Source organism: Acanthopagrus latus, chromosome 6 (genome assembly GCF_904848185.1).
Source record: "Acanthopagrus latus isolate v.2019 chromosome 6, fAcaLat1.1, whole genome shotgun sequence".
Lineage (NCBI taxonomy): Eukaryota > Metazoa > Chordata > Actinopteri > Spariformes > Sparidae > Acanthopagrus > Acanthopagrus latus.
Genome location: NC_051044.1, coordinates 18,396,056 through 18,417,103, shown reverse-complemented (window position 1 = coordinate 18,417,103; position 21,048 = coordinate 18,396,056). Strand labels below are relative to the sequence as shown.

Below are 21,048 nucleotides of genomic sequence, written 5' to 3'. Positions count from 1 at the left end.
TGTAGAAGCAAACAAGACAAACAGGATGTCCTTAAAATTGCGTAACAGGAAGACTGACTATCAGTTGATGAGATCACTGTATACCCTTCACCAACTACTGGAGGAAGTCATCAACTTAAAGGTATGGAATTTTTATTGCTGCAAATTATAGTAAAGTGATAGAGGACAAAGTGCTGAATGCTGTTTGCCATTGCTTGTGTCTTGAACTATATGTCAGCTAAATCAAGCATTTTAAAAACATCATCCTGGCATATTAGACTACACGATTCAAAGTTATCCTAATTCTGTGAAGCAAAATGTGCTAATGGCAGCATCTACAATTTATTTAGTTTAAAGAGAGACAACAGATCAGGCTTCAGTCTTTCACTACAGTTATTGTAAAGGGATAGGCATGACAACTGAGTGCTCCACAGGGTAGAGTTATCATGTTTTTTTTTTTGTTAAAAACACACACACACACACACACACACACACACACACACACACACACACACACACACACACACGTATACAGATACAGATATACATATATACTGTATGTACATTTAATGAATTTGAATGTAAATTGACTCTATTTTGTATTAAATGTTTTCAATCAAATGACCTGATAATATTCAACTTCACAGCTGGTATCAGTAGCAATACTCTGTAAAATGAGTTTTGAAACTGTTTCAAACATTCAATATTGATATTTTTCAATATCTTTGACAACACTACTACTGACAGTGATGTTTAAGATGTGTCAGTGTGTGTGTGTGTGTGTGTGTGTTGTTGTTTTTTTTTTTTAAGTACAATTAATTTTGGGCAATAAAAAGCCCATCCCTATGATTTAAGATCTTTATTTGACAAGTGGGCCAGTTGATGGTATTGACAAAGCTGTTCCTCCAGCACCACCTTTCTCCATTATAATGTTTGTTTCCAAAAGAAGAAGTTTAATATAATATGATTCTAATTTAACAATTTGCTTCCTATTTATTAGCTGACAGAATGAACCAAACCAACCAAACAGAGGACGTCCTCCTCTCCTGCTACAATCCTTCAGTTGTCGGCTATCACTACTTTGCTGTGCTGTGGGGATGTGCTGTGACCATCATAGGTACGGTGGGGAACCTGATGACCATTCTAGCCTTCGCCATAGATCCTCATCTAAGGACGCGCTTCAATGTGCTCATCGTCAACCTGGCTCTAGCTGATCTCCTGTACTGCACCATACTGCAGCCCATCTTAGTTGACTCCTATCTACACCTCAGATGGCGCACTGGTCAGCTGTGGTGCAGAATCTTTGGCCTGCTCTTCTTCCTCTCCAATTCTGTCTCCATTATCACCCTCTGCCTGATAGCAGTAGGCAGATATCTACTGGTCGCAAAGAGAGCTGTGTTTGACCGTGTCTTCTCTGACCTTGGTCTTTCTTTACTCATCTCAGCATGGACACTAGGCCTGACCAGCCTTGGTCCACTATGGCATGGTTACGTGTTTGTGCCAAAGGAGTGCATGTGCTCCATTCAACGGAAGACGTACCATCCCTACCCCACCATCCTGCTCTTTTTCTACTTTGTTGTTGGTCTGGGATGTGTTGGTACATTCTACTTCCTCATCTACAGACGTGTCCGGATTGCATCACTTGCTCGACTCCGCTATAGGTTCAGCCGCCGATCCTCCAGGAAGAAACCAGCTTCTTCAGCACAAGACACCAATGACAGTGAACTTGAGCGTGGTGTAGCCAACACATGTAGCTGTGAGATTAGCAGCCAGGCAGAACTAGTCCCAACTAGAGATGACATCAATAGCGAAAAGTCCTCTCAGCTCACAGCTCACAGCTCTGCCATGGCCGAATCAGCAACCAAATCTCCCCCTGATGTCATCACTACACCACCTTCACCCACACCTGCTCCCACTAACGCAGTCTCCTTGTCCCACTGCACAGCCTCAGCAAATGATAGGGAAATTAAGCATGTGACACGCATGTGTTTAGCTGTTTTTCTGGGTTTTGTGTTCTGCTTTGTCCCCTACCTGTTAATCAACATAGGTGACAAACATAACCGTGCCCCACAGGTTTTGTACATGGTCTGCCTAAACCTCACCTGGCTCAACAGCTGTATCAACCCTGTGCTCTATGCTGTCATGAACAGACAGTTTCGACAGGCCTACCATGTGCTGCTCACCAGGGCTGCAGCACCATTCACCTGCCTGTGGACCTGGTGGTCGTCTCTTTGAACACCTGACCTCCACAAATTGAAAGAGATAGCTCAACAAAAAAAACAACATATTTTTCCTTTTACCTGTAGTACAGGTCTTCAGTCTAGATTGTTTTGGTGAGAGATAATGATATTGGAGATGTCTGCCTCCTCTCCAATACAATGAAAAGAAAATCAAACAGCAGTGTCTCTTTCCAGAAACAATGAGCAGGTTAAGATAACAAGACCTTGTAGTTAGTAATTTCATTAAGTAATTTTTCTCATTTTTGAAACATTGTTGCCTCATCAACCATGCCTCTGTCTTGACAACTACTTCGGTAACTTTTCACTTGAGGTGACTGAGCAAGCTGTATTTTGCTCATGTAAGCTAAGTGCTAATGTTAGCTAGCTAGTTTCTCCTGCATGCTTTCTTCTGTGGGGAGATATTGTTGCCAGGTGAAGTTCCACAGAAAGAAAACAATTCATCATACTGCACAACAACAAGGTCTGTAGATAATCTTGTGTAACTGGATCATGATATCAGGAATGAGGAATTGCTAATGAGTTTTTAAAATGTACTTTGGGACTTGAGCGCCACGAGCAAAGTGCCATCTAGCTCTATTATTTTTGAGAGGGGGCAGATATCTTAAACACTCTGCAACTCACACCAAAACAATCCAGATAGACACATGGCACTAGAGGTGAGAAGAAAAAAAACATGGGATTTTTTTGATGAATGGTTAAACTGATGAATATTAAAGTGGTGTATCTGTTTAATTAGACCCCATATGATGTTCTAATGAAAAAATGTTATTCATCTTTCAGTTATTTTCAACTGTTTCTTTGTTCATCTGGGTCAGGGGTGGCAAACATACGTGGGCAAGAAACGGCCCACCAGGGAGTCCAATCCAGCCCACGGGCTTACTTTGCAAAGTATAAAAATCACAGAGTAAACTGTTCATGCTGACAGTAAAACATGTCTGGAGCTTGTCATGTACTTTTTTGCACTTTAACTAAGGAAACATTTTGAAGTTGAGCAGGTGAAGAGGTGTAAGTGACACAGTAACATGGCCCCAATAACAGCCAGGGTTATACTATTCTTTTTATTCCTAAATTCCTCCACCTGAAATGTTCTGTAACACATCTGGAGGCTCTAAAGAGAATCTCTTTATCACTTACTATGACAATCATCAGGCTTTCTATTCCATGTGAACAGGAAGTGATAATTACGTTTCTGTCGAGCATCCTCCAATCTGCAACATATGACTCTGAATCTGCCTAAACACCCTTTGTCTTGTTATTCATGTTTTTAATGTTTTAATGTTAATTTCTGTAATGGTTCATAATATAAGAAAAGCATCAGTGTGAACAAAAAATCTTAATAGGTTAGACATAGAAGCTGCATACACTTTAGCTCTCTGTTTGTGACCTAATGCAACAAAATCACTAACAACTTAAGTAGTTCTGCATTTGCTGACAGTTTCAAACATTTACTCCTGTAAGACAGAGACAAGAAATGTATAACTATTCGTCCAGCTGTATGATTATAGTTGAGGACTACAGACGAATGTCTCTATCAGAGTGAGGTCTCTGTTAAAAAGGAAGTGGTGAATCATCTTCCACCTGTGACTTCCTTTTCTACTGTGGCACTGGTCACATTTGCACGAGAGGTGGGGAGGACTGGATTAGAGTCTAGAAGGACCTTTTATCTTTTCCCTTTTAGAGTGACAAATTTGAAGAACATGTTAAAGTGGTTTTTCATGCATCCACATTTGCCCTCTCTTTATTACTTACTACATAACAATCATCAGGCTTTCGATTCCACTGGAAGAGGAACTTATAAATATGTTTCTATCAAGCATCCTCCAGTCTGCAACACATGACTCTGAAGCTGCCTCAAAACCCTTTGTTTCTGTTTTCATATTTTGAATATTAATTTCTGTAATGGTTCATATCATAAGCAAAGCATTACTGTGAACAGAGAATGTTAATTGTCTTAATATGTTAGACATAGAAGCTGCATACACTTCAGTTCTCTGCCTAATGGGATTAAATTCAGTAGCAGAAACTTCATTGGTTCTGCATTTACTGACATGTCCACACTTGGGCCTGTACGTAATGGTCTATATTTACTCCTGTGCAACAGACAGGAAGTGTATGTGGAACAGCAAAAGGTTCAATTATCACATTGGGTTTTAGTCACATTTAGTCACATGCATCCATCACTAATTCATTATTGCAGTGAAGAAGTAATTAGAGCCACTGGAGCAATGTTTACAGCTGGTATAGTATGCGAAACTGTCAAACTTAAGTTTCATGGACATTACTTATCCTGGAATGAAACTGAATTCATGTTTTTGGGTAATTAAAAAATGATGATGAAATCAAAATGGTTATTGTTGGTGTTCTAATGGAAACAGTGTATGCAGCTACATTTGAGGGAGTGATAACAGACAACAAACTCACTTGGAAACCTCATTTAAAATACACTATATTGCCAAAAGTATTCACTGACCTGCTTTGTCTTGTATATGAACTTAAGTGACATCCCATTCTTAATCCATAGGGTTTAATATGACATTGGTCCACCTTTTGCAGCTATAACAGCTCCAACTCTTCTGGGAAGGCTTTCCACAATGTTTAGGATTGTGTTTATGGAAATCTTTGACCATTCTTCCAGAAGCACATTTGTGAGGTCATGCACTGATGTTGGATGGGAAGGGCTGGCTCTCAGTCTCCACTCTAATTCATCCCAACAGTGTCCTGTCAGGTTGAGGTCAGGACTCTGTGCAAGCCAGTCAAGTTCATCCAGACCAGACTCTCTCAACCAGGTCTTTATGGACCTTGCTATGTGCACTGGTGCACAGTCATGTTGGAACATCCCCAAACTGTTCCCACAATGTTGGGAGCATGGAATTGTCCAACATCTCTCAGTATGCTGAAGCATTCAGAGTTCCTTTCACTGGAACTAAGGGGCCAAGCCCAGCTCCTGTAAAACAATACCACACCATAATCACCCTCCATCAAAATTTACACTGGGCACATTGCAGTCAGGCAAGTACCGTTCTCCTGGCAACCGCCAAACCCAGACTCATCCATCAGATTGCCCGATGGAGAAGCGCAATTCGTCACTGTGCTATACACCACTGCATCCAACGCTTTAGATTGCACTTGCTGATGTATGGCTTGGATGCAGCTGCTCGGCCATGGAAACCCATTCCATGAAGCTCTCTATGCACCGTTCTTGAGCTAATCTGATGGCCAAATAAAGTGTGTGGGTCTGTAGCGATTGACTCTGCAGAAAGTTGCCGACCTCTGCGCACCATGCACCTCAGCATCCGCTGACACCGCTGAGTCATTTTACATGGCCTACCACTTAATGGCTGAGTTGCTGTCATTCCCATTAACTTCCACTTTATTAAAATACCACTGACAGTCGACAGTGGAATATTTAGGAGCGAGGAAATTTCATGACAGGACTTGTTGCACAGGTGGCATCCTATCACAGTACCATGCTGGAATTCACTGAGCTCCTGAGAGCGACCCATTCTTTCACAAATGTTTGTAGAAACAGTCTGCATGCCTAGGTGCTTGCTTTTATACACCTGTGACTATGGAAGAGATTGGAACACCTGATTTCAATTATTTGGATGGGTGAGTGAATACTTTTGGCAATATGTATATAAAGAGGAAACTGTAAATGTGTTGCTGTTTTGAATAAAGCAATGGACAGTTTAGATTTTTGCTTCATCCTCACATATACGTGTGAAACATTTTTAGAGGAAATGGACACTGAAGCATTTCTTTAAGCACTTCTGTAACCTATTCTTGTTAACTGCAATCAATGAAAATGTCTAATAATGTATTGTATGAATGCATGAAGTATTATTTAAAGGTTTGTAAAAAAAGTAGTAGTAGTATTTTTTAGTCACTCATCAGATGAGGACATTTTGGGACTGTACGACAGGTCAGCTGCCATCCCAAAGTGCTATTATTTCAAAATCAACTTTTCTTATATCTTATATATCTGAATCAGACACTCTAATTGTTGAATGAATGCAAGATTATGTAACTGTGATGGCACAGGGTCTTCTAACAGGGTGAATGGTGGTGAATGGTTTCTGCACTATGTAACTTCACTGAGCGGGTTGGATCACAGTATTACATACTTGTTTATTTATAAGATTTTCACACCAAAATATGTGTGTATCACTTTTTTAAAAGTTGGTAAAGTGGGTAAAGCGCCAGAAAAACAGGTAACGGTAGAAAACAGCAAATCCTTCACCTCATCACACTGCATCCAATGGACATAAAAACTTGTTTTAATCAGTCTTAATCAATAATATTCTGAATTACACACGTTTTTCTGGAGCTGATAATAGAAGTTGCTGTGGACTGACACATTTCACTTCCGATCAGCAAGCTGTCAAGTCTTAGACCATACAGAAGCCACACACAGTGGTTGCTTTTCCAGTATCAGTCACTTTCAGATTATGCACTGACTGAACAATGTTCCAGAGACAGATGGGAAGATATAAACAAGCCAACAGCCTTAACTTCATCACACATCATAGCATCGGGCCTGAAAGAGAGAGTAAATTAGATTGTTCACCCAGTTGTTGTGTTCACACCAGACAAGATGAGGCTGCTTGTAGAAGTTATAAATACTCATGACTATGTGAGTCAATTGACTGGGGAATGAATGCTGATTGTACACATTCATAGTGAAGATAAAAGCTAGATGTTAGCAGGTTTTAGTGGGTTGTTTGGCCAGGATAAAAGGGGTTTTAAAGAAACAAGATTTCAAGTTTAAAACTGTGATGTAATGAGATATGACAACAATGAATTAGAAATGCAATTGGTTGTGCAAGTAGTTCAGTAATGTGAATCTGAGTACAAACTGTGTGCATTGTGAGTCATTTTTTCAAATATTTCAAATCACTATGTCTTTGTAAATACAGTACACCCCCCCCCCCCCCCCCCAACACACACACATGAAACAAATAGTTTTTTTTTCTGAATTTCAGCTGTCTAAAAGTTGAGCTCTACTGAGAGCAGACTGTTTCTGTGCCTGCACCTTTAAATGTTAATGAGCTCTGTCTGTCAAGGCTTGCCTTGCCTGCTACACGCCCCATCTCAATGACAGGATGCCGCTTACGCTAGTGGTAGTATGCGCTAATGTTATGGTGGATGTATCGCTATGGTTCGCCATGTTGTCATTCAACCATACCAGTTTGACCCAAAATCAGACCCAGAAGGAGAGGCTGCTGAAGAAATACAGACACTGCATCTGCGGCAGGACGTTTCAGAATGGTTAGTGTGCCTGAATAGTGTCAGTTTGTTCGTATGTGTTGTTACAGTTACTACCATGTAGCTAATGGCTAACAACTAGCGAAAGCTGTGTTGTCTCCAACACAGTCTCCAAATTCTTGGATACTGTTCGCATCATCTCTGTCTCCAGTCTGCATGTTTCCAGACTTTTTTTTTTACTGTGACAACCAAGCTCCATCGTAATATAATTAACATTAAACTCACTTCAAACACCATTGCATAGTGGACAGAAGCGGAGCTAACCAGTTAGCCAATTTCCATTTCCATTAAAAAATTAAAAGCAACCACTGTCTCTTCTGTTGTTCATAGCTCGGACAGAATATAGGCACTTATGTTGATTTATACAACCAACAACAGAGCAATTTGCGCATCTAACTCTGAGCGACGACATTGTGAAACACTGCTATCTTACCGCTGGACACACCGGACTTCACCTTGGGGATGAACACCCCTCTCTCGGATATCTCCCATCACCACACAGAGGAGGCCTGTCTATGTAAATCACCCCTTTTGTTACGTAACTAAAGGAGCTGAATCTGAACAGCCTGTAGGAGCGCCATTTTACCATTGGGTGGGCTGCAGAGACCATGCAGGAATCGCTTGTTTTCCTCATTCTGGGAGTTGGCAGGCTCAAGGAGAATCAGTTTATATAGAGACCAGAGAAAACGTGTTTTTCATAATATGGGACCTTTAACATTTTGGGATGTACGACTGGTTTTATGCCCCAAGTAACATATTTAGGCTGTCCTTTTTTTCTGGCTAGGTCCACAGATTTAGACAGAAGGCGGTAAACTGCTTTTGGGGCGGCAATAGCTCAGTCCGTAGGGACTTAACTTGGGGACATTAAAATTGCCAGTTCAAGTCCCACTGGGGCCAAAAAAAAGTACGATGTGGGCTGGCAGTTGGAGAATGTCAGTTCACATCCTGGGCATTGCTGAGGTGCGCTTGAGCAAGGCACCAACCGCTACAGGCAGGAACACACCGGCCCAACCATTGGACATCTGAAGTGTTTGGAGAGACTCGGATGAGGTCGGGAAAAAATATGTTCGGTGTGTTCAGCTGCGTTGGAAGCTTTCGGAGCCACTCGGACATTTTCTGCTCCGATTCAACATGCAAAGTCAGAGAAGGTTGGCTGTCAGCTGTCTGAGCCATTAGATACTCTGATTGGCGGTGTGCTAGCAAATCAGCACGGTGCGTGGGAGGGGCAGAATACTGTGTGCGCATTGGTTTTCTATGCACTCCGTCCCATCATTTCTTGTTTTCATGTTTTGGAGTACTGGCATGAGACTAGCTGTTAATATGTCCGTTCAGGACAAATTAATGTGTTTGTTTGGTAATGCCTTGCTGCATGTTTACTATGCAGCTGTTTTTGTCTGACATAGTTCAGTTTCGTTTTGATCGAAAGTAAAGAGAGTTGCGTGCATAAACCTCTCGTCCAGCGTCTTTAACACTAGAGCCACCCGCTTATTGCGTCATGCACAAGTGCAGAACATACATGCTACTGTGGATCTTGAACCACGACGAAGCGGTGTGTTCAATGCAACTTTTCTGCCGAACAGGTCAGACAAGAGGCAACGGAGTGGTCAGAGAGTGGTCAGATAAGGCAGTTGGACGTCTTGGCGGTGGGTGGGGGCCTTAACACTGCTCTTTGGGTGCTGTAGCATGTGTGGCAGCCCTTTCACTCATCTCCTCTACACTGTATGTGTGTTTGTGTGTGCATGTGTGCGTGTAATGCGAGTGGAATAAAGAATTTCCCAGTTTGGGTTTATAATAGTATAAAAAATTGGGGGTCTGTTTTGGTCAGCCAATTTGACGGAGGGTAGGAGGGTACACTTTTGTCCACCTCCATTGCTATGTAAATCCAAGCCGTCAATGTGCCGGCAATTGCGTGAGATGGGCGGAGGTGTCGATGACGTGCACTCTTGTGCGACCCACAGCTGGGGAGTTTTAAAACCAGGAAACAGCTGATCACAGCAGTCCATCACTTCATCCGCGGACATCAAGATGAGCAACTGGAAAGCTGCTGAGAGCTGGGAGATTCTAGTGTTTCCTCGGTCTCTATAGCTGTCTTTGTTGTCAGCTTGTTGTTGTAGTGGCATGCTACTAACGGTCACTACTTTCAAATTAAAAGCCCCCCACTAAGGACCCAGTTCTAAACTCCAATGGGGTACAATGTAAAGCTCTTATTTTGGAGACAAATTTGACCCGCTTCTCACGCACAACTTCGTGCCTCACGTCATGTCACATGTTTACGCCTACCCCAGTGGCGGCCAAGTTGCAGCTTTTTGGAAAAGAAGGAATATTACACCTCCCTTTTAGGTAGACAAGGCGGCACAATGCATTACATATTTGGAGTAACTTGCCCAACGCTGATTATAATCTAAAAAATTACTTCTAAATGACAGTAACAAGTAATAAAAAATAATGCAATACATGTTTGGAGTAACTTGCTCAACACTGGTAATAAGCAACTTTAGCACATAACAGTTATACTAAGTGTATCTGCATCTATACAGGTTAGGGCATGGAGCAAACAAACACTAAGACATGAAACTGAAAGTGCCTGTAGGAACAACTAAGAGAAAGAGGATGTCCTTAAATTTACACTTTAACAAGAAGACTGACTATCAGCAGATCACTGTATACCCTTCACCAACAAGTGGGAGAAGTCATCAACTTAAAGGTGAGAAATTTTATGCTTCAAATTCTTTGTTTGTTTCAACATGTTTGTGTGACAGAGTGACTACAGTAAAATTATATAAGACAAACAATTGGATGCTGTTTGCCATCACTTGTGTCAGCTAAAACAAGCAATTTAAAAATATCACACTGGTGTATTGGTTTATGAGTTGGTCAGTTTAGACTAAATTATTAAAATGTTATCCTAATTGTGTGCAGCAAAATGTGTGATGGCAACACCTACAATTTATTTAGTTTAAAGAGATACAACAGATCAGGCTTCAGTCTTTCACTAGAGTTATTTTAAAAGGGATAGGCATGACAACTGAGTGCTCCATTTGCACATCAAGACTGACTGAAAACATTATAACTTTTTCTTTATTTGTAAAAAGCACACACCCACACACATATACACATATATATACACACACAAATACATATATTATTAATAAATACAAATATTATATATATATATATATATATATATATATATATATATATATATATATATATATATATATATATATATATATATATATATATATATATATATATATATATATAAATAAAAACATCAATCAGGCATAACATTATGACCACTGACAGGTGAAGTGAATAACACTGATTATCTCTTCATCATGGCACATGTTATAGGGTGGGATATATTAGGCAGTAAGTGAACACACTGTCTTCAAAGTTGACGTGTTGGAAGCAGGAAAAATGGGCAAGCGTAAGGATTTGAGCGAGTTTGACAAGGGCCAAAATGTGACGGCTATACGACTGGGTCAGAGCATCTTCAAAACTGCAACTCTTATGGGGTGTTCCTGGTCTGCAATGGTCAGTATCTATCAAAAGTGGTCCAAGGACGGAAAAGTGGTGAACCAGCAACAGGGTCATGGGCGACCAAGGCTCATGCGCTTGGGGAGCAAAGTATGGCCTGCATGGTCTGATTCAACAGGCGAGCTACTGTTGCTGTTGTTGGGTGTGGGGCTGGATCGCCGCAGACCAGTCAGGGTGCCCATGCTGAGCCCTTCCCATTGCCGAAAATGCAGACAATGGGCACGTGAGCGTCAGAATTGGGCCACCAAGCAATGGATGAAGGTGGCCTGGTCTGATGAATCATGTTTTCTTCTACATCACGTGGCTGGCGGTTGACTTGGACTCCAGATTCCCCAGATCTCAATCCAATTGAGCATCTGGACAAACAAGTCTCATCCATTGAGGCCCCACATCACGACTTACAGGTCTTAAAGGATCTGCTGTTAACACATCTGGTGTTTTCAATTAAATAACTTGTGTTACCCTTTGTGGTGCAGGGAAGGAGCCCAAAGGAGACATGTCGCAGATGTTGAGTGTAGGCAGATTTAATGACATTCCAACAATGGAATATGCAGGACAGGATGTAGAAAAAATCCGGCTGGAGGGTCCATCACAGAGGGAGAGGTGTTGGAGGAGAAGTTGCTCACTGTGGTGCTGATAGACCAGGTGATGTTGAGCTCGAAGTGAGGGTGCCAGCTGCCGAGCTGCTGAGAGCAGGGTTGCGGAGTGTGGAGCCACTGGTGGGCACCGATTGCCAACCTGATGCAGGTGTGCATGTGCATTCCCCGCTCCAGTGATACAAAACTCCGCACAGAGCCTGACAGGCCGTAACAACCTGCACAGTCCTGTATAATATTCACCTCCTGTAGTCAGACATTACTTGAGATCAGGTTTGTATCAGTCGCAATACTGTGTAAAATGAGTACTGAAACTGTTTTAAACATTCAATATCAATATTTTTGACAATACTACTACTGACGGTTCCATTTAAGATGTGTCACTGTGATTTTGTGTACTATTAATTTTGAGTAATAAAATGCTCATCCCTATTATTAAAGATGAAGTACAGGGATACAATATATAATTGTATTATAGGGAACTCAAATAGCAGTCTCTTATGTTGTTTGCTTCTGTGTGGTTTGTTGACCAATTTCATTCCTGTTATTTGACAGAATGATGATGAACCACACCAACCAAACAGAGGACGCCCTCCTCTCCTGCTACAGTCCTTCAGTTGTCGGCTATCGCTACGTTGCTGTGCTGTGGGGATGTGCTGTGACCATCATAGGTACGGTGGGGAACCTGATGACCATTCTAGCCTTCGCCATAGATCCTCATCTAAGGACGCGTTTCAATGTGCTCATCGTCAACCTGGCTATAGCTGATCTCCTGTACTGCACCATAGTGCAGCCCAGCTTAGTTGACTCCTATCTACACCTCAGATGGCGCACTGGTCAGCTGTACTGCAGAATCTTCGGCCTGCTTCTCCTCCTCTTCAACTCTGTCTCCATTATCACCCTCTGTCTGATAGCAGGAGGCAGATATCTCATGGTCGCAAAGAGAGCTGTGTTTGACCGTGTCTTCTCTGACCTTGGTCTTTCATTACTCATCATCTCAGCATGGGCACTAGTCCTGGCCAGCATTTGCCCACTATGGCATGGTTACGTGTTTGAGCCAAAGTTTTGTGTGTGCACCATCACCCGGACAACGTACCATCCTTACTCCCTCATCCTGCTCATTTTCTACTTTGTTGTTGGACTTGGATGTGTTGGTATATTCTACCTCCTCATCTACAGACGTGTCCGGATTGCATCACAAGCCTTACTTCGCTATAGGTTCAGCCGCCGATCCTCCAGGAAGAAACCAGCTTCTTCAGCACAAGACACCAATGACAGTGGAGTGGAGAGCAGTGTGGTCAACACATGTAGCTGTGAGATGAGCAGCCATGAAGAACGAGCCCCAACTATACATGAGATCAATTGCTCTGCCACTGCCGTATCAGCATCCAAGTCTCCCCCTGAAATCGTCACTACACCACCTTCACCCACACCTGCTCCCACTAATGCAGCCTCCTCGTCCAACTGCACAGCCTCGGGAGATGATAAGGAAATGAGGCATGTGACACACATGTGTTTAGCTGTTTTTCTGTGTTTTGTGTTCTGCTTTGCCCCCTTCCTGTTAATCCATATAGCCGACGAACATAACCGTGCCCCACTGGTTCTGTACATGTTCTTTGGAAACCTCACCTGGCTCAACAGCTGTATCAACCCTGTGCTCTATGCTGTCATGAACAGCCGGTTTCGACGGGCCTACCATGTGCTGCTCACCAGGGCTGCAGCACCATTCACCTGCCTGTGGTCTTGGTGGTTGTCTCTCTGAGGACCTGACCTCCACGAATTGAAAGAGACAGCTAAACAAAAAAAACATGTTTTTCCTTTTACCTGTAGTACGAGTCTGTCTATCGAGACTGGAATGAATGTACTCCTTGGCGTGTGACAAGGGCCATCTAGTTCAGATATCAACACTCTGCAACTCACATTGAAACAAACAATCTCGATGGATAAATAGCACTACAGGTAAGCAGAAAAATAATATTTCTGTACAAATGCCATTTTCATTCAGCCATTGTCAACTCTTTGTTTGTCTGGTGATTAATTTAAAAGGTAGAGATTAGGAAGAATGGAGAAATAGGAGAAGGAACCTGACAGCTTTTGCCTTCAACTGACCACTGATGTAAGGTGTCAAGTCATAAACCAAACACAAAAATTTCATCAAGCTTAATTTGAGAAGTTATAAAACATGTGTCCTTCAAAATTCATGTAAATAGTTTGAAATTACTGTATATGAAGGTAGGTCTGGTAAGTTTTTGCAACAAATACAGCAAATACTAGTTTTACACTTGGCTGATACACAATAATATTATGACGTTAACTATTAATTAAGGTGTTACATAGCTAATGATACTAAAGATTAAGGTTATATTTACAGTTTTTCCACTGAAGTCAAGCTGCAAAAACTGGACTTGGATCCCATTCATCTGACCTGTATAATTACAAGCAATAAGGAACCAAACTGTGATGCATCACTGCCCCACAGTGGTGAGAATGGGGTGTTAGCTACATAATATGAGCGGGTGAAGATGTGTAAACTAGCCAGAACAAGTCCGGGTATAAGAGTCAACTCTCAAAGACCCAGTGTGAATTCCTGAACTAAGCAATCCTTAGAAGGACCTTTATCTTTTATCATACTAACAATTATGAAGGACATTTTAAAGTGATTTTATATGCTTCTACATTTGCCATCTCTTCATCACCTACTTTATGAAAATCATCATGTTTTCTATTACATTGGAAGAGGAATTAATAAATATATTTCTGTCAAGCACCTCCAATCTGCAACACAGAATCTGAATCTGCCTCAAAACCCTATTTTCATGTTTTGAATATTAATTTCTGTAATGGTTCATATCATAAGCAAAGCATTACTGTGAACAGAGAATGTTAATTGTCTTAATATGTTGGACATAGAAGCTGCATACACTTCAGTTCTCTGCTTGGGATTAAATTCAGTAGTAGAAACTTTAGTAGTTCTGCATTTGCTGATATTTCCACACTTGGGCCTGTACGTAATGGTCTATTTTTACTCCCGTGCAACAGGCAGGAAGTGTATGTGGAACAGCAAAAGGTTCAATTATCACACTGTTTTAAAGCATTTAGTCACATGCGCCCATCACTAATTCATTATCACAGTTGCAGTAACTGAGGTAAGAAGAAGTAATTGGAGCCACTGGAGTTAGTCTGTTTGGACATCTATATTTTGTTTCAAACTTGAGAGGTAGTTTAATGAACATTAATCATCCTGAAATTGGAATAAAAACTGAATTCATGTTTTTGTTGATATATGTAATTATTATGAAATCAAAGTGATTACAGTTGGTGTTGTCATTGAAACAGTATATGCAGTTACATTTCTTTTGGAGTGAGCCTTTTAAAAAATATATAAAGGGAAAACTGTAAATGTGTTGCTGTTTTGAAAAAAGCAATGGAAAGTTCAGATTTTGCTTCATCCTCACACATATACCTTTTTTGAGGAAATGGACAATGAAGCATTTCTTTAAGCACTTCTGTAACCTATTCTTGTTAACTGCAATAAAAAGAAAATGTCTAGTAAGTTATATAGTGTATGAATGTCTGAACTATTATTTAAAGGTTTGTAAGAAATGTTGACTTTTGAATCTCTTTCCCAACTCATCAAATAAGGACACTTTAGGATTGTACTATGGGTCAGCCGCCATGCCAAAGTGCCATTATTTCAAAATGAACTTTTCTTATAAATACCACCATTAAGTGGGCTGAACTGTAAATTCAGAGTTAAAAAAAAATAGAAAAGACACAAGTTCTTATTGAAACTGAAACTGGAATTGGGTGTTCTAATTGTTAAATAAATGCAAGATTATATAACCTTTTTACCTTTAAAAAAAAAAAAAAAAAAAACATTTGATGGTACAGTGTCTTGTAACAGGGTGAATGGTGTCTCTTTCTCTGCCACTCCACCTCCCATATGACTTGTTTCTGCTCTATGTAACTTCAGTGAGAGGGTTGGATCACAGCATTACATACTTGTTTATTTTTAACTCTTTCACACCAAAATGTGTGTATATGCAAGTTTTTTTAAAAGTGGGTAAATCAGCTACAAAGAGGCAGATTACCTTTTTCACACTGCCAACAGACAAGTCTGCCTTTCTGTTATTTTTTGACTTTGTATGTCACAATCATCATCACAAATGCAATGGAAAAACAGGGAACAGTAGAAACCAGCAAATCCTTCACCTCATTAAACTGCATCCAGAGGACATAAAAATTGGTTTAAATAAGCCTTAATCAATGATATTCTGAATTTCATGTTTTTTCAAGCGCTGATAACGGAGGTTGCTGTGGAGTAACACGTCTCACTTCTTTCTCTTCTCTGTTGAGAGTTGCTCATACGCAATGCCAATTCAGCGGCTGAGTAGGCTCAGACCACACTTCACAGTGACAGATTAAAAGATATCGACAAAAGCCAGCAGCCTTAACTTAATACACATCATAGCGTCGCCCCTGAAAAGGAGAGTAAATTAGTGTGTTCATCCAGTTGTTGGGTTTACACCAGACAAGATGAGGTGGCAGAGGCTGTAAATACTCATGATTTACGTTAATCAATTGACAGGGAAATGAATGCTGATTGTAGTTGTAGTTCAGTAGTGTGAATTTGAGTACAAATGTACGCAATGTGAGTCATTTTTTAATTTTTCTAATCATGCGTTTGTATATATGGAACAGTATAGTAACACTTGATTTAAAAAACTGTTTTTAAAACAGTTACACTGAGCATATCTGCAGTTATACAGTTTAGGTCACTGAGTAAACAAACATGGAGACATGAAAATGAAAAACTCAGTGCCTGTAGAAGCAACTGAGAGAAAGAGGAAATCCTTAAGATTACACTTGAACAGGAAGAATGACTCTCAGCAGATAAGATTACTGTATTTACTTCACAAACAACTGAAGAAAGTCATCAACTTAAAGGTGAGAAGTTTAATGCCGTAATTTGTTGTTTCTTTCAACATGCAAGTTTGACAAAGTGATTACAGTAAAGTGATAGAAGAAAACTAGCTGGATGCTGTTTGTCATAGCTTGTGTCTTGAATTGTTTGTCAGCTAAAACAAGCAATCTAAAAACATTAGCCTGGCATATTAGTTTATGTGATGGGCAGCTTAGACTAAACGATTCAAATGCTATCCTAATTGTGTGCAGCAAAATGTGCTAACGGCAGCATCTACACTTTACTTAGATTAAAGAGAGACAACAGATCAGGGTCCAGTCTTTCACTACAGTTATTTGAAAGGGATGCACATGTGCGTGTGGAAAAAAATCAATGAAAAAAGGGCAGTGATATTTAGGGCTGAAATGCAAATATTCCTGACTGTTGTCACAATACTGGAATTTCTAACTTTGATGCAATAACTTAAAGAATGTAATATACCAGGGGGAAAAATTGACACAGCATGGGCATATAATCGTAGATTCTTATTAAAACATACATTTAAGAGGGCTTGTGTTCTGTGTGATTAGTATTTAAGGAAATGTACTTCTGACTATTTAAGAGTGGAGTCAGATATTCAATATTGACATTTTTCAACATTTTTAACAATGCTACAACTGAATGTCATGTTTAAGATGTGTCACTAGATCACAAATTTGCTCCTGTGTTCATTTTGGATGTGTTCGATACCTTATATTCAAGGTATGTTTTGTTTTTTTAAGTACTATTACATTTGAGCATTAAAAAGCCCATCCCTATTATTCAACATCTTTATTGGAGAAGTAGGCCAGTTGGTGATATTGAGAAAGCTGTTCCTCCAGGAGCATTTTTCTCCTTTACGATGCTGGTTTTCAGATGAAGAGGAGGAATATAATTAGGGATGTCCCGATCCAATCCTTTAATATTTAGAAAATGCCAATACCAAGTCCCGATCCGATACTTAGCCTTAACTAATATTTCCCTGGATAATACGGATGACAGCAAACCCTTGTGTAAAGCCAGCTGACGTGTGAAAGCTTGTGCACGACGCAGCACAAGCTTGGTACATCAATATCATCCATTGCTGTTTTTCATATTCCTTACGTTGTCGCGTAAAATGACTTTGACCCGTTGCTTGTTTATTTCACACCTGTTCAGCATCTCCTCAATACCCTGTTTTATGTGCTCTGCTGTATGAGACCCAATAAAAGGAATGCACATACCAGCATGCTGGGACTTAAAAGTGGAGTCAATGTAATGTAATGCTGAGATGATAGGGCACAGTTGGGATTCAAAAGCTCCAGATGACAAAGAAAACCCTGATCCTCTACCACAGAGATGAGCTGGTTATCCAGAGCAATGAATTTAATGACCTTCTCTGTAATATTTTATCGTACCAAATTTGTAGTATTAAATGCAGCACTCTTGTTACCCCTTCACGCAGAAGTCGTATTGCAGATGTTACATGTCGCCATTGGATTACTTTCGCTTTCTAATTTAACCAGTTTCCACACTGCAGACATTCTATCCACAGTTTTTCTAGAGTGACGTTACATGGGCGTCTGCATTCTGCCACAAATTGTGCTCTGACATAAATGCCCATATCAGCCTTGATCCCACTCCTGCATATCGGCTCGGGACATCCCTAAATATGATATAATTCTATAATAATATTACTCAGGGAACTCAAATACCAGCCTCCTATGCTGTTTCCTTCATTGTGGTTTGTTGTGTTTTGCTAACCAATTTCCTTCCTTCCTATCTATTAGTTGACAGAATGATGATGAATTACACCAACCAAACAGAGGACGTCCTCCTCTCCTGCTACAGTCCTTCAGTTGTCGGCTATCACTACGTTGCTGTGCTGTGGGGATGTGCTGTGACCATCATAGGTACGGTGGGGAACCTGATGACCATTCTAGCCTTCGCCATAGATCCTCATCTGAGGACGCGTTTCAACGTGCTCATCGTCAACCTGGCTCTAGCTGATCTCCTGCACTGCACCATACTGCAGCCCATCTTAGTTGACTCCTATCTACACCTCAGATGGCGCACTGGTCTGGTGTGCTGCAGAACTGTCGGCCTGCTCGTCTTCCTCTCCATCTGTGTCTCCATTATCACCCTCTGCCTGATAGCAGTAGGCAGATATCTACTGGTCGCAAAGAGAGCTGTGTTTGACCGTGTCTTCTCTGACCTTGGTCTTTCTTTACTAATCATCTCAGCATGGACACTAGGCCTGGCCAGCCTTGGTCCACTATGGCCTGGTTACGTGTTTGTGCCAAAGGTGTGCTTATGTAGTATTGATGGGAAGACGTACCATCCCTACCCCACCATCCTGCTCATTTTCTACTTTTTTTTCGGTCTGGGATGTGTTGGTATATTCTACCTCCTCATCTACAGACGTGTCCGGATGACATCACTAGCTCTACTCCGCTATAGGTTCAGCCGCCGATCCTCCAGGAAGAAACCAGCTTCTCCAGCACAAGACACCAATGACAGTGGAGTGGAGAGCAGTGTGGTCAACACATGTAGCTGTGAGATGAGCTGCCAGGCAGAACGAGCCCGAACCACAGATGAGATCAATTGGGAAAAGTCGTCCCAGTCTACTCACAGCTCTGCCACAACTGAATCAGCAACCAAGTCTCCCCCTGATATCATCGAAACCTCACCTTCACCTTCACCCTCACCTGCTCCAACTAATGCAGCCTCCTCGTCCCACTGCACAGCCTCAAGAGATGATAAGGAAATGAAGCATGTGACACAAATGTGTTTAGCTGTTTTCCTGGGTTTTGTGTTTTGCTTTGCCCCTTACCTGTTAATCAACATAGCCGACGAACATAACCGTGCCCCACGGGTTTTGTATATGTTCTGTAGAAACCTCACCTGGCTCAACAGCTGTATCAACCCTGTGCTCTATGCCGTCATGAACAGACAGTTTCGACAGGCCTACCATGTGCTGCTCACCAGGGCTGCTGCACCATTCACCTGCCTGTGGATGTGAAGGTCATCTCTTTAGGCACCGAACCTCCTGGAATTGAAAAAGACAGATCACCAAAAATATACATAGAAACATTCCTCCAAGTGGATTGCTATTGGTTCATCTAGATAGTTTTGGTGTAAGCTGATGATTCAGGAGATATGGGCAAAAGAGATGCCTGCCATTCCCCCTCCATTCTGCAAAATATGACTCCGTACATGCCTAAAAAGCCCCCATCTCTGATTCCATATTGTTCATGTAACTTCTTACAATTCATTACCTAAGTAAAGCATCAGTGTGAACAAAAATTGCGTACAAGGTTAGACACTTCAGTTATGTGTCTGTGTCCTAAAGGGATTAAGTCACTACCAACTTCAGTAGTTCTGCATTTGCTTACATTTTCACACTTGGGCATGCACGTAATGGTCTATATTTACTCCAGTGTGACAGACACAGGAAGTGTATGTGCAACAGGAAAAGGTACAATAACCACATGGCATTAAAGCATTAAGTCTCATGTGCCCATCATTAATTTAATATCATAGCTGCAGTTAGGGCTGGGTGGTAAATCAGTAAAAATCATTAATTCGAGTTTGTTGTTTAGGACGATTTAAAAAAATTAAAATCGATGTACTCTTTAACTTGCTCCGCCGCCGCTCCACATGCCCTTAGCTCATAGTGAGCTCTGCCCTCCCCCAGCATTTATGTTTCATACAACAACATTGCAGCAAGCCAAGAGTTCATTCCTATAAAGGCACCGTCTCGTTACTAGTTGGGTTCTGTATTAGACCTCGAACAAACGACAGTCCATAGACCAACCCATTTATTTCAGCATCTCATACAGACGCATGTATCAGAGTGGGACACTTGTTGTTCACTACGAGATGCACAGGAGAGCGGCAGCCCCCAAATACCCACTAAAAAGAGCCAACATCAGCGGAATCATTTAATCATTGCGTCACATATGACAAGAAAGGGGCTTGGTGGACAGTTTTTATGGATGCAGTCATGTTGCTAAAGATATGGTGCCCATACATACCGTGGGAAAAGCCGGAGGTTCATCCACATACTGAAAATGTTCGACCCCAGGTTTGTGCTATGAAGCAGCAAGGGGGCATGTCTCAAGCCAGAGGTGGTAGACATGTTCAGCTTCCTTGCCAAAAATGTGTAAAATAGACAGAAAATAGACATTTGATGAAAGTTATGTTCACACTTTATCAATCCCAATGGGGAAATTGATCTGTTTTTATAAAAACAAGCAATCTGACATGATAAATTTATGTTTACAAAAGCATTTTATCAAAGAGGGGCACATTTCTTTCAAGTGAGTTTGAAGCTGTACTATTTAAAATGACAAGGCAATTTTGTGTGCAATAAAAGCATTAAAATAAACCAAATGTGGAAAAACTATGTTTTTGGTTATACAAAAAAGAAAATGTCCTGTGGAAAATTACACAAGATCTCTCTTCCTGATTTTAGACACGACACGGAAAATCCCTGTTGAACACC

The 21,048-nt window shown here is 41.0% G+C and overlaps 3 protein-coding genes across 3 annotated transcripts; all 3 read left to right on the top strand.

The window, feature by feature from the left end:
- The first annotated feature begins 575 nt into the window (after positions 1-575).
- On the top strand, positions 576-2,279 carry LOC119020498 (G-protein coupled receptor 84-like). Its single transcript, XM_037099846.1, has one exon. It carries the CDS (start codon positions 988-990, stop codon positions 2,212-2,214), a length of 1,227 nt encoding a protein of 408 aa, XP_036955741.1. The 5' UTR covers positions 576-987; the 3' UTR covers positions 2,215-2,279.
- A 7,820-nt stretch (positions 2,280-10,099) lies between these two features.
- On the top strand, positions 10,100-15,141 carry LOC119020501 (G-protein coupled receptor 84-like). Its single transcript, XM_037099848.1, has 2 exons — positions 10,100-10,188; positions 12,176-15,141. The coding sequence occupies exon 2, from the start codon at positions 12,177-12,179 to the stop codon at positions 13,380-13,382; it is 1,206 nt and encodes a 401-aa protein (XP_036955743.1). The 5' UTR covers positions 10,100-10,188; position 12,176; the 3' UTR covers positions 13,383-15,141.
- Positions 15,142-16,514: 1,373 nt separating this feature from the next.
- Positions 16,515-21,048, top strand: LOC119020500 (G-protein coupled receptor 84-like). Its single transcript, XM_037099847.1, has 2 exons — positions 16,515-16,567; positions 18,332-21,048. The coding sequence occupies exon 2, from the start codon at positions 18,340-18,342 to the stop codon at positions 19,561-19,563; it is 1,224 nt and encodes a 407-aa protein (XP_036955742.1). The 5' UTR covers positions 16,515-16,567; positions 18,332-18,339; the 3' UTR covers positions 19,564-21,048.